Source organism: Rhamphochromis sp. 'chilingali' (assembly GCF_963969265.1).
Source record: "Rhamphochromis sp. 'chilingali' genome assembly, chromosome: 14".
NCBI classification, from domain to species: Eukaryota; Metazoa; Chordata; class Actinopteri; order Cichliformes; family Cichlidae; genus Rhamphochromis; species Rhamphochromis sp. 'chilingali'.
Window position 1 is genome coordinate 1,941,619 of NC_137941.1, and position 16,277 is coordinate 1,957,895.

At 44.5% G+C, this 16,277-nt stretch overlaps 1 protein-coding gene across 5 annotated transcripts in view; it reads left to right on the top strand.

The window, feature by feature from the left end:
- myo1b (myosin IB) overlaps positions 1 to 16,277 on the top strand; it is a 55,848-nt gene that overhangs the window by 35,554 nt on the left and 4,017 nt on the right. The window contains exons 10-25 of one of the 5 annotated variants that reach the window (XM_080902633.1): positions 260 to 407; positions 982 to 1,100; positions 1,616 to 1,702; positions 1,802 to 1,867; positions 4,329 to 4,433; positions 6,120 to 6,182; positions 6,530 to 6,730; positions 6,917 to 7,143; positions 7,379 to 7,579; positions 9,289 to 9,382; positions 11,377 to 11,526; positions 11,611 to 11,679; positions 11,774 to 11,860; positions 12,191 to 12,277; positions 14,810 to 14,896; positions 15,678 to 15,764. In XM_080902633.1, the coding sequence (XP_080758759.1) occupies positions 260 to 407; positions 982 to 1,100; positions 1,616 to 1,702; positions 1,802 to 1,867; positions 4,329 to 4,433; positions 6,120 to 6,182; positions 6,530 to 6,730; positions 6,917 to 7,143; positions 7,379 to 7,579; positions 9,289 to 9,382; positions 11,377 to 11,526; positions 11,611 to 11,679; positions 11,774 to 11,860; positions 12,191 to 12,277; positions 14,810 to 14,896; positions 15,678 to 15,764 (1,878 nt within the window). The remainder of the gene's footprint in view (positions 1 to 259; positions 408 to 981; positions 1,101 to 1,615; positions 1,703 to 1,801; positions 1,868 to 4,328; positions 4,434 to 6,119; positions 6,183 to 6,529; positions 6,731 to 6,916; positions 7,144 to 7,378; positions 7,580 to 9,288; positions 9,383 to 11,376; positions 11,527 to 11,610; positions 11,680 to 11,773; positions 11,861 to 12,190; positions 12,278 to 14,809; positions 14,897 to 15,677; positions 15,765 to 16,277) is intronic. The other 4 variants (XM_080902635.1, XM_080902634.1, XM_080902636.1 and 1 more) reach the window with 4 other exon arrangements.

The following is a 16,277-nucleotide window of genomic DNA, read 5'->3' on the forward strand; positions in this document are numbered from 1 at the left end:
CGCTCCCAAATCCTTACGCTTGAAAACGATTCCTGCTTCTAACATCAACTTTAAGGACAAAATGTTCCCCCTCTCTGACACCTCCCGCCTGCTAACAGAGGCCATGATGAAGATATAATCAGTGCGATTCACTTTACCTGTCAGCTGTCAGGATGTTCTGTGTGATGTTTGTAGGTGTTCCCCTCTGCACCAAGTTGCAGGAACGTCGGTGCCTTAGTGACGTTGTTTCTGTCTTTTCCCTCTTCTCGCCCTCTTCCAGAACGCCATGCAGATCGTGGGCTTCATGGAGGACGAGGTGCAGTCGGTGCTGGAGCTGGTGGCAGCTGTGCTGAAGCTTGGCAACATAGAGTTCAAGCCAGAGTCGCGCTGCAACGGCACCGACGAGAGCCGCGTCAAAGACAAAAATGGTGGGCTTGGTGCTGCTGCGCCTTCATCGGACATATTTTACACTGTTTTGTTTTTTTATTCACAGGAGTTATTGTGAATATTTTCTCCTTTCATTTAACCCTTTTGACCCACTGCTCACTGGGCCTGGTCCCCTGTTGGCAGCTTGTTGTCCTCAAACAATATTTGTGTTATGATTTGCGTGACAAGAGTTTCACCCTCACAGCTGCTGTTTTTAGGGAAATCATTCATTTGTATTTTTCCCTCAGTGAGTCTTGGACAACCGTGCTTTCCTCTTTTTTTCCCACATTTGAATCAAACACTGCATTGTTAATAATCAGCTGCAACGTGTTATTCAGATGAGTCCTCTGTTTTTGCTTTTCCCTCGACTCTGCCGGTGGGAACACCTCATTGTCGGGAATAAAACCCAAACGCTGAGGAGGTTACGAGGGTTGATTCTTCCTCCTTACAGCTTCCTTATGACGTTACCCTCTGATTCGAATCAAATGTAGAATAAGAACCATCACAAGATGAGACCTGATGTCTGCAAAAGCATTTTCTGCGTGTCTTAATCCGTTTTCTGTGGCTACTTTGCAGATTTGAAGGAGATGTGTGAGCTGCTGGGGATCGAGCAGTCGGTGCTGGAGAGGGCGTTCAGCTACCGCACAGTGGAGGCTAAAATGGAGAAAGTCTCCACGACGCTGAATGTGGCCCAGGTCAGAGGCAGACTGGCATCTCTTTCACCTGCTTATTACACACACACACACACACACACACACACACACACACACACACACACACACACACACACACACCAAAGGGCCATTTCTTCCCGTTGACTTGCTTTACTGGCTGCCGACTCTGTGCCACTTCTACATGACAACGTCTGCATTATACATGTGCAGTATTCCTCCTGGAAATTCAAATGTAGGTCATATTTTCGAGGTTAGTGGGTTCATTCAGACTCTTCATATAACATTAATGCTGCAAACATGGGCCCTGTGTGCCCAGAACAGACGAGGAAAGGGTTTATTAGCCTGACTTTATAATCCTCATATTTCTGCTCATGTATGGCCGCTGCTCTGTTTCCTTTGAATCAGTGTAGCCACGATAGCTTTTTTTAAGGAACAAGTTTAGTTAAATTCTGCAGATATGTAATAAAATGAATCGTTGCCGATTCTGCTGGTTCGCTTTATTGTCGCTTCATCATTAACAGTGTCTTCATTCACAGGCCTACTATGCCCGAGATGCCCTTGCCAAAAATCTCTACAGTCGCTTGTTTAGCTGGCTGGTTACCAGAATCAATGAAAGCATACAAGTAAGCGATGTCAGGCATCTTTTTAATTTATTTATTTAGACTGACAAAACTCCACTGCTGTACTTTATTCCTAATGGTACCAATATTGTGTCCCTGCAGGCACAAACTAAAGCTCGGCACAAGGTCATGGGCGTCCTGGACATCTACGGCTTTGAGATATTTGAGGTGAGACAAATAGCAGCTCAGACCAGCCTTTTTTTATCCTGACAGGCCACAAGGACACAGTCGGACCATCCAAACATTTTTATTACAAGGAAAAGAATTTTGCCCTCAGCTGTTTGCGTGCATGTTTTGGTACCTGTGTGGAGCCTGTCGGCAGAAACGTAGAGCTGATAAAACCACACTGAGATCAGATTAGTTCAGTTTTTGTTGTTGCTCCTGGAGTTGAAATTATTTTTGTGGAAAAGTGGTTTCAATTCTCAAAGTCTGCATTTCACAGCAGGAAAATAGTCTTTGCACACTCTGCACGTCGTATTCATGCTGTTGTTACACAATCAAAGGTGATTCTGATTCTCAGCATTAACATCACATATTACAGCGAGACGTAGAACAGACGGCTCCATTTATGCTAACTGTATACAAAGTAATGCACCAAACGCCACATAGACAGCAGTGCATGTAAACATGTGACAGAGTTTGAACAGAATGACGGCTTTAAAAGTTTCTTTGTTGTGATGCACGATGCCCCCCGATCATGTCTTGCTCCTATCCCTGCTCGTTCACCCCACTCACTCTCGAGTCCTTCCTCTCCTCTCGTTGTTGTTGTGTCTGGGTCACCAGAATGGAGTAAGTAACACCTGCACCTGTTTGCTGTGGCCGCGAGCATGCTGTGATCTAAACTCCTTAATTCACCTCCCCGTTAAGGACGATTCAGGGCTCCTCGTGTGCAGCAGAGCCACGCGGCTGACAGGAGGCTGGACAAGCCAAAGTCACAGTCTGCTTAAGTCAGTTCAGTCAGTACACTTAACAGCAATGCACTCTAATGCAACAGGCCTGCAGTGAAGCCTACATGTATAACAGTTATGTGAAGAATGTGAAGCTCTCGGCCTTATTGCTTGTTGCACTAACAGGTGTTTCTATTATTAATATTAATGAGTGTAGAATTAAATGCTTTCTTAGAACGATCAGGTGTTTCAATAAGACTGAAAGCTGATTGCTGAGTCTTTATTTGGCTCCAGTTTTTAAACAGGATAACAGAAAGTGATTAGTTTAAAAATGGATCGTTATTTTGGAGAGATGAAAATGTATTTACTTTATTTATATCATGCTGATATTTGACACAGACCGTACCAACTTTAGCTCGCAGCATATTAAAAGCATCATAAAACGATCGTGTGTTAAATTTTAGTTTAAACAAAATAACATGGTCAACATGTCAGTTACTGAGCTTCAGAGGAACATTGTTCATCTTGGCTAAATGTTTATTATTCAAACGTGGAACCATTGATGAAAGTCTGTGAACATGAAGGCATTTTTATTATGTCCTTGAATGAATATTAACCACTTGTCATAAAAACATTGACTGTAGATAAAATAGTTTTGGTTTCTTTTACATGTTTCAGCCACGCATCTGCTGCCACTTTGGAGCCGACGTGTGTGTGTGTGTGTGTGTGTGTCTGTGTGTGGACAACCTTTTCGTTTCTCAGTAAAAGGAAATTGTTTTAAAAACTGCTCCACTTGTACGTGTGGATCCTATTTCCTGGTCACTGAGAACCTCGGTTTGTCCTCTTCTCCGAGCTGTTGGACTAAACTGTCTTTGAACCTCTAACCGTAGCAATAAATGTTAACCTAACCCAGTGTGCCAAGAAGCATGACTCACCACTAAACACCGTCATGATTGACGACAATAATAAGTGAATGCTGTGGGGATTAAAAGTGGTCGAGGCTGTTATATAGTCAACGCTCCATCAATGTTTAATGAAATCTAATCCAAGACAGTTCACAGGAACGTGTTCTGATAAGAATTTGTCATTATCTGGTATTATTACAACCTTCCTGGTATCCATTGTTCAACGTCCAGATTGATTAGGTGTGTGCTCAGTCGGAGAATGAGTTAGCAAATCCTCAGAAGGAGCGAGCTGCTGTTCAAACTTATTATCACTGGTGTCATTTCAGAGGTACGGTAAGTGTCAGTGCGTGCAGCGACATCAAGTGATGCTGGGTTACAGTCATGCTTTACTCTTCGTTTTCTAAAAGCAGCTGTGCAACTGTTGAGGATATGAATTCACTTTCAGGATGCGCAGGTGCAACCGTACTTTTTAATAAAACACAACAGGAAATTATCTTGGAAAAGTGAATTGAACAGACAAATCCAGTGGAAATGGATATGAAGGATGAGTCTCAGTTAGCCAAGAGAAGAAGAAGCTGAAGCAGATTTGACAGATAAGCTTTTAATACAATGAAAGATGAGATGATCCTTCAGACGTAGATTCCTGAAGTGTAGTACTTACAAACAGCTGGATGTTGGATATCCGGATATGTCGATGGTCCACCTGTCCTACCTTCTTCTAACCTGTTATTAAGCCACTCAGCAGACCGTTAGTGGCAGGAATTCTCTGAAATGCAGATGAACCAACACATTAACAGAAGTCTGACTGTTTTTCTCCTCCTGGTGCTACACCCACAGGACAACAGCTTTGAGCAGTTCATCATCAACTACTGCAACGAGAAACTGCAGCAGATCTTCATCGAGCTGACCCTGCGTGAGGAGCAGGAAGAGTATGTCAGAGAGGTGAGCGTGTGAATGGTGAACTCTGGGATTCAATTCAATTTTATTTATATAGCGCCAAATCACAACAAAAGTCACCTCAAGGCGCTTCATAGATACAGAGAAAAACCCAACAATCATATGACCCCCTATGAGCAAGCACTTTGGCGACAGTGGGAAGGAAAAACTCCCTTTTAACAGGAAGAAACCTCCAGCAGCACCAGGCTCAGGGAGGCGCGGGGCCATCTGCTGCGACCGGTTGGGGTGAGAGAAGGAAGACAGGATAAAGACATGCTGTGGAAGAGAAGAGAGACAGCCAAAGATTATTAATAACAAATAATTTAATGCAGAGAGGTCTGTGAACACATAGTGAGTGAGAAAGGTGACTGGAAAGGAAAACCTCAGTGCATCATGGGAATCCCCAGCAGCCTACGTCTATTGCAGCATAACTAAGGGAGGATTCAGGGTCACCTGGTCCAGCCCTAACTATATGCTTTAGCAAAAAGGAAAGTTTGAAGCCTAATCTTGAAAGTAGAGATAGTGTCTGTCTCCTGAATCCAAACTGGAAGCTGGTTCCACTGAAAACTGAAGGCTCTGCCTCCCATTCTACTTTTAAATACTCTAGGAACAACAAGTAGGCCTGCAGAGCGAGCTGTGCTGTGCAGGCCTACAGCTGTGCAGAATCTGCATCATTCTACGTGTTGGCGCTCTGCACACCTTTGTTGCGCTGGCGGCTTGGCGCTCGGCGCTCATCTGTTTAAGCTCTACAAGCCTCGCCCTTTGACCAGACGCATTATTACTTCACGTGTGTCTCTGTCATGAAAACCCTCTTCATTTATTCCCTTCACGTCTTCCCTCTGTGGATTCTTGGGGACGGAAATGGTCTTCCGCTCCGGCGAGAGTAAACACTCCCCGCTGCGGGCCTTTAGGCTCTGTTTGTTTTCCGAGCTCTGTGTATGAGTGCAGCGGTAGTGACCCCCACGCCACTTCCCTACTAACACCACCACCAATGATATTCCACTCCTGGCCTCTCTCCAGTATACTGCATGGGAAAATACCGCAGTGCTGGAGCAAGAAGGGAGGATTACCAATCAGGAATGCGGCCGGCCACCCGTCAGTTTAAGCTATGCCTCCTGTGCATCCGCCCCTCCCCCCTCCAAAATATCTGTCCAGTTGCTTACCCCGACCTAGGTTACCAAGCCGTTAGTAGCTATGAAGTTGATGGCTGCTAAAAAATTTTTTCAAGGCCCAGTGAACCTTTCTGAGAGGGCAAGATTGAAAGTGTTCCTCCTTTGAGTCTCCAAAGGGACTCTGGCCTCGACGTGAGGCAGACGGAGCCTGTAGGACATAACATCAAAGCACCGAGGACAATTATGTCTTCAGAACTGATGGAAACGCATCGGTTTATCCTGATTAAATCATTTTCAATAAACGCACTCGAGTTCAAGATGAAAGAAACAAGATCTGTGACCAACCCAAGTCTCTTTGTTTTTTCCTTCCCGGAGCATTTGTTCTCATTACGCCCATGTAAATATTAAGTGCTGCAACATGTGTCTCTGTAATTGCAGCACATGAATACTTGGTAAAGGCGATAGATGAGGTGCACGCTGAAAATGCACGTGCTGTGCTGAGCTCTCCCACATGCAGCGTACATCAGTCTCTAAAATGTACACAAATGTCTGTATACCTCTGCTTATGCATTTGTTACAGGGCATCGAGTGGACCAACATTGAATATTTCAACAATGCCATCATCTGTGACCTGATTGAGAACGTAAGTCCTGTGTCTGTTCTTGGCTTTTCATGTTCTCCACACTTGTTTCTCTGGAATAACTGAGAAACGCTAATTTTGGTTAAATCTGGATGATTTCTCCCGCTCTGTGACTCCAGAGGTGGCGTAAACCTCCTGTGTAACCTCATGATCGGTGTTGTTATTGAAAAGCAGTTCATCATTAAAGCTGATTTTAAGTCTGACGTTGTCTTAGCAAAATGAGATGATTATCCGAGCTGTTGTGAACAGATTGTTCAGCACTGTGAAACACATGAGCCATGACAGAATAATACGTTTCTACATTGAACCCTTCAGAAGTTTGACCCTAAACCTCCTTTTGTTTGTGCCAGAATCAAAACGGCATCTTGGCCATGCTGGACGAGGAGTGTCTGAGGCCGGGGACGGTCACTGATGAGACCTTCCTGGACAAACTGAACACCATCTGTGCGGACCACCAGCACTTTGAGAGTCGGCTGAACAAGAACTCAAAGTTCCTCAACGACCACAGCCTGCCGCACAACTGCTTCCGCATCCAGCACTACGCCGGCAAGGTACCCGAGGCAGCAACAATAACAGCTGACGGATATGTTAAAAAAGACATGTTAACAAATTAATAATATAATATTATGAATTTTTGCATAGGATAAAATCAAAGTGTAAAAAGAAGTAACCACTTTGTTCAACTTGTGTATGAAAATACCTTTTTGTGAATGGCTCACTTCCCTCTGTGTATCCAGGTGCTGTATCGTGTGGAGGGCTTTGTGGATAAGAACAATGACCTTCTGTACCGGGACCTGTCACAGGCCATGTACAAAGCCAACCACAGCCTCATCAAACAGCTGTTTCCTGAAGGCAACCCAGCCAAAGTCAACCTGAAGAGACCACTAACTGCTGGATTCCAGTTCAGAGCTTCAGTGGGCACGCTGATGAGGAACCTGCAGACCAAGAACCCAAACTACATCCGGTAAATCTGATCATATCGATTACACAGAAAGAGCAGTTTGTGCTGTTTGTGATTCTCTCAAAGTTTGCTTTGAAATCATTTTCAAATAGTCCAGAGAGTACAGCCGGCCTGCTGTTACTCTCACCGTCTAGCACGGTCTATTAATCTATAAAAAGCGCACTTAAGAGCTGCTGCTGTTACTGCAGCCGGCTCTACGCACCAGCCTAATATCTGCAACTTAATTTTTGCTTTCCAGCTGCATCAAGCCCAATGATAAGAAGGCATCCCACATCTTCACCGACTCTCTGGTCCGCCATCAGGTGCGCTACCTGGGCCTGATGGAGAACGTCCGTGTGCGACGAGCAGGCTATGCCTTCCGCCAGCCCTACGAGCCCTGCTTGGAGCGCTACAAAATGCTCTGCAAAAGGACCTGGCCGCATTGGAAGGGGCCTGCAAGGTAATTGTTGTTTATACCCTGAAGTGGTGACATTAGGGAATAGTTGATTAGGGGGGAAAAGAGGTCTTGGCCCTGGAAGCTTGCCAGAGCAAATCCCTTCAAGTTTTCAGTGGAAAATGAGAAATGCTCCCAGGTGTCTTTAGCTAAGGCACTAAACTTGACTCTGCTCCCAGTGGAGAGTGTGTGACCAGCACTAATAGACTGTGGCTAGAGCGGTCCACTCCCAGGTGTGGCTGTGTGAATGCGAAGCAGCCGTTGCTAGAAAGTACTCGGATGACACAGAAAGAGGCAAAAGGGAAAATAATTAGGGGAGCTTGACAGCAGTTTACCCAGCAGACCATATGATCTGTATATTTAAATATGTGGTCTAAAACTCTGAGCTATAAAGCAACACTTTTGGCTGAGTTTGGTATGTGTAGATCTAAGGATAAGGAAACTGGTTCCCTCCTTTTTTCCCAGCTGTTTTCATGCATTCCTGTCCCCACTGTGTGCATATGCATGGATTCACATGCAAGTTAACTAAAGACGTGAGTGATTCCAGGGTAAAAAGGTTTGGCTGGTTCGGTCATGTTATATAAAAGCAGTGTGTCAACAGAGATGTTTTAGGTGCGTGTCGTCACAGCAAGCTTTGTTTGAAGGAAATGAAACCTTATGTTTCGGAACCACAACATGCCCAGACGTTCCCTCCTTATCTGTCTCCTCGACTCGGCCAGACTTGCAGGTTTCGTCCTCTCTGCTGGTGAAGTCACTGATTCCTATCTGCCGTCTCACACATCTGGCTCCTGATGTTTCAGCATCTTTGTATCAGCTTTGTGTGGTTTTAGTTTTCTTCTTAGTCTCCTGACATATTTCTCTGGCTGTTGCTTTCATCATGGTTTCCATCATTTCTCAAACTCCATCCTCGGCGCTCTCTTCTGTTATTCCATGAATCCGAATCCTTCTGCTGTTTCTGTCAGGTGAAAAACTAAGTACACCCCATGATTCAGCATCATGTGCAATTGTTTTCTGTGTGGTTTTCATCAGTCTCACATTGTTGTGGTGTAATTTTGGCCCGCTCACCTTTGTCTGTGCAGGTCACAGTAGTCTTAAGATCCTAAACACGAGACGACTACACCTTAACTTTTTAAGACATTTAACCTCTGATCTAAGAAGCGTGTTTACTTCTGAATGAAAACGTTGAGGAACAGATGTTTGCAGGTGTTTATTCACGCGCAGCTCCCATCACGTTGACGTCTGGACTTTAAACGGCTCCCCTGTTCAGACGGCACAGGTTGAACCTTTGCAAACATGAGCTGTGCTGCCCTGTTTTTTCTTTATTTAAAAAAAGAAGAGGCTGTCGTTCCAAACAAGCCATACTTGTTCAGTCTCTTTCTAATTGTACTGTGATGAACTTCCCAGGTTAGCATGCTGAGGCCTGCAAAGCCTTTTCTCTGAGCATTGCACAACCTGACCCCGGGGTGAACTTGCTGGAACGTCCACTCCTAGGAAGATTTTGTTGACACACACCTGAAAGCTCGAACTGACACAACCTGATTTTAAAGAGTTGTTATTTTAATCAAGTGCGTTTGATTAGCAGCGCACGCCTGCGACTTATCCTCTTAATTCCTATGGAAGCAGTAAGGTTGGGACTGCACTGCAATCCTGTGAAAACTGTATATATCTGCGCTCGTGTAGTGTAGGACCCTCTTGACTTTTCTGACTTCCCACAGGGAAGGAGTGGAGGTGCTGATGGCCGACCTCCAGATTCCAACAGAAGAGATCTCTTATGGCCGCTCCAAGATCTTCATCAGAAACCCAAGAACGGTAAAATCCACTCTCTAACCTGGCGAAGCATTTATTTTTTGGACAGCTGCTCGGTATTCCTGCAGATTGGGCTGTTTTGGAGTCGAATGGTTGAAGCCGGTGTGCTCAGCTGCCTTGCTTTCTCACAGCTACATGTTTGTAAAGCAGGGTGGGCTTTGCTTGGAGCCCCCACTTCAACAATTAGCTTGTAACCACCACTCTGAGAACACATGGTTTCATTTAGCTGTCCCATATAACATGGGAAACAGGCTTCTTTCCTCTGCGCTTGCAGACTCTTCAGCTGCTCGGGCCTGCAGCGTTTGGATGGACTTTCTCCCCCACCAGCAAAAGGCCAAACAGAGCCTGGAATAACATGATCTCACACTGGGAGAATTTTTCCATAATTGCTTTTTCTATCTGATCAGCTTATCTGCTTTACATATCTACAGCTTCAAAATCACTGAAACAGAGTTCGAGCATATTTATTCTGCTCCTTAATCACTGCAGTCACACCTTTAGCTTAACTGACACCATTTTTTTATCTATACAGAAAATAGAATAGTCGCGACGTAGGTATCAGTCAAGCTCTGTGGATATATGAACAAACCCAGAAACTTCCATATGTGGCGTTATATCGACAGGCCCAGTGTTCCTGAAGGTAAAGCAGTGACTTCCTCACTAGGGCTGCCACGATTAGTCGACTAGTCACGATTACGTCGACTATCAAAAACGTCGACGACTAATTTAATAGTCGACGCGTCGTTTGAAGCTTTGTAAGATCCCAAAAGACGCAGGAATAAGTAGCAGGATTTAAGAGTGTAATAATGGACTGAAACAGAAGATGGCAGCACTGCATGTTCATGATGTCAGCTGCCGTTAAACCCCGAAGAAGAAGAAACTGTGTCCCAGAATTCATAGCGCGGCCCTGCTTAGTTTCCAACAATGGCGGCAGCTAGTTAGTCTTAATATTATTCTTATTAATCTTTCTGGGTCACAAAATAAACATTTAACATATTTTCAGGCTGGAATGTAGCTGTGTAAACCTCAAATATCTGCTCAGTTTATCAGGACACCACATATTTTCAAAAGCGCTCCGACGTTTTCGGAGACGTCTGTTACCCACTAGCTCGATAGCTAGGCGGGGGCTAGGTCACTAGAGCCGTGAGAACACCGGACTCCCGGCAAATCATTTTCAAACCCACCGCCGTCTTTCACTACTCAGGTTAAACATGATATATGAGTCACTTAGATAACTTAAAAATGTTGTTTGGCTTTTTTCAGTGTTTTATTTGTTCCTGAGTAAATCGGTTTGGCTGAGATTAAAGTTATAGTTTTTACACAGCTGAATAAACGTCAAGCAGACAGCTGATTATCAGAAGTGTGAGATGCTCCAGAATATCCTCCGGTGTCCTGTTATATTTTAGATAGCAAGGAGTTTATTAAACTTCACCGAAACAATCTGCAAATGTCATTAAAATTTAATAAACTATCATCTTGTCTTTATTTTTAGTTAGCACAGACCTTAAACACTTAAAGCTGTAAGCTAATGATAGTTATATAAGAGCAGATGCTGCTGGTGCAATAAGCTGTAGTTTTACGTCTAATGGATGATGATCTGATTAGTCGACTAATCGCAAAAGTAATCGCTGACTAGCCGACTATCAAAATAATCGTTTGTGGCAGCCCTATTCCTCACACCAGTGCAATAACTGATGCGGTCTCATCCTTGAGAATAAGTCGATTATCAAAAGGTCAGTTTTATTGTCTTCCTGGAGCAGTAAACTTTTTCTCCCACCTGCACTTTGTTCTTGTCATTGAGAAATTGGTGCTTCCTCAGTTTAGAACCCCCCCCCAAAAAAAAGTCCAACTCGTAACCTTTTCCCCTCAGAGTAAACTGACTTTCCCTGACATTTTACCTTCCTGCAGATAATTTGATGATGTTGATAACATCCAGCGTTCACACAGTTTCCCAGGTGCTCTTGTCTGGAGCTCTTAATTTTCTCCTCTTCCTGCAGCTCTTTTTCTTGGAGGAGAAGAGAAAGCAGTGTCTCCAGGACCTTGCCACACTCATTCAGAAGATCTACAGAGGCTGGAAGTGCCGCACGCACTTCCTGTTGATGAAGAAGAGCCAGATAGTGGTGGCAGCTTGGTACCGCCGCTACGCTGTGAGACCCTTTAATTACACCAAAATACAAAGCGGATTAAAAACCATACTCACCGATGCATAATGACACTTTTCCATCTCACAGCAACAAAAGAAGTACCGGAACATCAAGAGTGCTACCACCATGGTTCAGTCGTACACCAGAGGCTGGCAGGTGTGCATCTGTCTTTGAATTCACTCTGTTCATTGAAAAAAGTGTAGCAGCTGTCGTGTGGAAGAAAATGAAAGTGTCTGCATGTTTCCACCAGGCCCGCAAACTTCTGCGAGAGCTGAAACATCAGAAGAGATGCGAGGAGGCAGTGACCACCATCGCAGCGTTCTGGCACGGCACCCAGGTACGGATATCAAAGAGCGAGGTGTTTGCTGTACCTTGATGGCTTCTGCAGGAGAAGCCTGCTCCTGAACGCTTCAAACTCTTTGGTTTTTTATTGTTCGCTGTGTTCTTGCCTAAAGGCTCCACAGTATTGCAAGACGGCTGTTCTTTAACAAACCTGTCCTTTAATGTTATTGCTGCTGTTTTCCTTTAATCCTGCTTCTTGTGCTGATCACACAGCTCCCACTTATCTTTTCTCCCCTGCTCCTTTTTCAACTTTCCCGTCTCGATTTTTTTTTTCTCCTCCTCACATCTTTAACTTGTCTTACCGAACGCCCACCACATCCACCAGGCACGGCTGGAGCTGAGACGTCTGAAACAAGAAGTGCGGAATAAACATGCTGTGACAGTAATTTGGGCTTACTGGCAGGGAACCAAGGTATTTCCACCCAGCGATAGTGTGTTGCTGTCCCAGCTGCCATCCCTGTTCATCACGTCTTGTCCCATCCTATGCTATTCTCACCACGAAACTGCCTGATAGAGTAGCAGCCCTGCTGAATGAACCTCGGCCAGATTAACGAGCCCGACTGTTCATTTCTTCCCGTTTTCTGTTGTGTGGCTCTTAACCCTTGTATGGTGTTCGGGTCTGTGAGACCCGTTTTCAGTTTTTCTCAAAAGAAAAATTAAACAATTAATTATTTTTTCAACCTGAAATTCATTGGCTTTGGCTTATTTTCTGTGAAGAACATAAATCCGAACTAATTTTCAGTGACCTCATACTGTACCTCCCCCCACGCATTTACATTACATACAAGGTGTTCGGGTCCACTGGACCCAGGTCTAATAAAAGTGTTGAAAGTGCAGATCCTGTGTTCCCACACTCTGTCTTCCTCCTTTCTGGTGCTGCTGATAGTGTTTTCTTCCCCTCCTGCTCCCGCACAAAGTTGCAACATTGTTGAAAATTCAACTATCAACACCGTCTGCTCTTACATCTCACACATTTTGCCCTCTTTCTTGAGAGATCCAAATTTTATTTTCTCATACCCTGTCCCACCTGCAAATTAGGGGCATAATACTATAAATAAGACTTTGCCAGTGTGGTTCTTTATCACAACTGATCAAGATGGCAAAAGATTATCTGCTGCGAGGGCCATCCAATTGATTTTGGAAGAGAGAGGGGCTTCTGATGATGATGTTGACAAAGAGGTTTCAGAATATTTCACATTTCTGAAAATTCAGAGTCTGACAGGGACTTTGAAGAAGAGGATGAGGTTGAGCACCATTTAGTAACAAAACGAAGACGAGTACCCCATCTGCTGCCAGCTCCAGGACCAGAACAAGCCCACCAGAAGTGAAGAAATATGGATGTCAATAACTGGTGAAATTGAATGGTCTTCTTGCCCAAGAAATGAGCCACCCTGCAGAGCTGTTACTGTGATAAGCCAGGGCCAACACGACTGACAGTTACTCATGTGCAGGACATCAAGTCTTCATTTGAGCTTTTCATCCCAGATTCCATCCAGAAAATTATTCTGGATTGCAGTAATCTAGAAGGAAGGTGTGTTTTTGGAAAGAAGGAAGGAGATGGACCAAATTCATCTAAGAACCCCAAAGGCCTACTTTGGGGTTCTTATCCTTGCAGGAGTTTTCAGGTCCAAAGGGGAATCCACAGAATCCCTGTGGGATGCAGAAACCGGCAAGAACCTTTCCGTGCATCAATGTCTCTGGAAAACTTCCACAAAATTTCCAGGATTATCCGATTTGATAACCGAGACGACAGACCAGCTCGACGGCAGAGAGACAAGCTAGCTGCCATCAGGACAGTGTGGAATAAGTGTGTGCACCGCCTCCCCCTGTTTTACAACCCTGGGCCCAATGTCACCATTGATGAGCAGCTGATCCCATTTAGTTGTGAAACATATTGCTTCACGTGTAAATGTGTTGTCTTTCCACTCACTCCACTTGATTACAACTGATTTATTTTTTTTTATAACATTTTATAAAAAAAAAAAACAAAGAAAAAACGAGAAGCACATTCATTCATAAATGTGATCTAACAAAGGTAAAGGGAAAAAATTAACCATGTTTACTGTTCATATGGTTTGTAATTGGGATGAAGTAAACATCTGTTGAGTAATTTAACATAAAATAGTTTGATAGTGTTAATTTGGAAAGCCAAAACTCTAGCGGGTCCAGCAGACCCATGAACACTGGCTGAGTAACAAAAATATGAACACCACACAAGGGTTAAATGTGGGATTATCTCGACTTCCCCAACTAACACGCTTAATCCGGCGTCGTAAACGGTGCCGATCGTGGCTGCGACGTGCGGCTCAGGTGTTTTACACTTTCTGTCCAGTGTGCCACACCTCTGCTGCGATCTAAAATTACTTCCAGCATATGCTGCAAACATATGCTGGAAGTAAGAAATGTACATGTTGCCACACATCTGATTATGATTGTGGTTTTTACTCTGGTTAAAGTCAAGAAGCTTCTTATTAATCGATGTGATGATGTGCAGCAGGAAGCTCTTAAAGCTCAGCCTGATTCTGCTGGCATGCAGGAAACCATTATCCTGTCAGAATGTAACAATCTCTGTTATATCGAATATTCTTGGAGGTTGTTATTAGACTAAATTACAGCCAGGCTCAAAGCATTAAGACTTTAGTGTCTTAAATCTAAACTGTGGTTCTGGCTCTTTGTTAGTTTGCACCTTTGACGCTGAAGATAATTGAACTTTCTTGCTGGACTTTATTTTGCATCATTTCATACGATATTCTTTTAAAGCTGACCACACACAGCCTCATTGTGGGGAGAGTCTCCTCGTTCGCACGTTTTCTTGTTGTTCGTCTTTGTTTATCCGCCTTTTTGCCCCTGCTGTGTCGCCTCTGCTGTCCCCTGTTTTCGGACAATTGTGTTTTGATTGCCACTGAAATTAACTTCACCCACAACTGCCACCGCTTCTCATTAGGCCCGGAGAGAGCTGCGTCAGCTGAAGGAGGAGGCGAGGAATAAACATGCCGTATCGGTCATTTGGGCTGGCTGGCAGGGCACCAAGGTATTTGGGAAGCCTGTTGACTTGATTTGCCGTGACTCTGACTTGCCGCCCTCCATCAATCCCACTCCCACCTCGTCCATAACGTGTCCATCTGCTCGACTCTTTCCAAACACTTAAGTTGTATGTAAGACATCTTATTATGGAGTCTCTCAGAGGTGGACTGCTGGCTGCTAAAGCACAGCAGTCTCACCCATGTGACCAGAATGGTTATTTTCATCTGAACCTGCCTTTGCAGTGCTGTCATTTTTCCACTGTGAGTACTAGTCAGTGAAACGTAGGCGTCCAGTCTCCATACATCACATCAGGGACTGATGTCCTATCCTGGCATTGTTTTCAGCTTCTTCCTCCGAGGTCCATGCTTCACACCGCATGCTGCCTGCTGCCTCTGCATGACTTCCTGTGTAGCTGGTGCATGTGTAGTTTTTGCATTGCTGTGCTGTTTTTTAGAAGGATGAGTTTGGATCCTCTGACCGCCTGAGATGTGACTTTGTTTTCTCCTTTTGCACTCAAAGTTGTCAAAGCACCAGCTCTGTTTGCCTTCCAGAAGTTCCCCAGATAAATGCTCCCATGACCCACACTTCCATATTGGTTTCTGGAGGCTGGAGAAGCAGAGCTGTAATTTTACAGTCTCTCAGTGATCACACTGTGCTTGTGTGCAGTGTGTGTGTGCGCATTTGATGTTTCTGACCTCAGGCAAAACGGTGTCTACCTCCTCTCCCTCTCATCTTCTCCTGCTTCATTTGTTCCTACTCTCTGTCTCTTCCCTCCCACCCCCGAACAGGCTCGCAGGGAGCTCAGGAGACTGAAGGAAGAGGCCAGGCGTAAGCACGCTGTCGCTTTGATTTGGGCCTACTGGCAGGGACTCAAGGTACCTCCCAGCCCCACAGCGCAGCCATCAACAAGTCTGCCACCTACTCGACACCCCTGACTTTCCTCATCCTCCTCAGGGATCTTCTCTGTCATTATCCAGGCGCTGTCCTCGTGACACTTCTTGCATTTTGTAATTTTTTTTAAATGCAATGTATATAAGACAAGTAGTTAAGAAAAATCCATTTTAAATGGATGATTGAGGATTGGACCTTTCTTTCCTCCTTTGAGGCTTTTAATGTTGCAGATGTCACGCAGCGGCGTCTGACTCGTATCTTCTTTTCTCTGCATCTGTCACACTAACCCATGAACGAGCACTTTTTTTCTATCCAGCAGAGTTTCTCTCTTTCTCTCTAGGTGTGTGTCCTTGTCCCTGTTGCTGGTTGTTGAAGTAAACTTGTCCATACACCATTTATTGCAGTCCTAATATTGTTTTTTTTATTTTTCATCACCTCGTGCATCACAGTGCACCCATTTCCACCTCAGTTTGTAGACTTATGGTCAGACTGCTTGT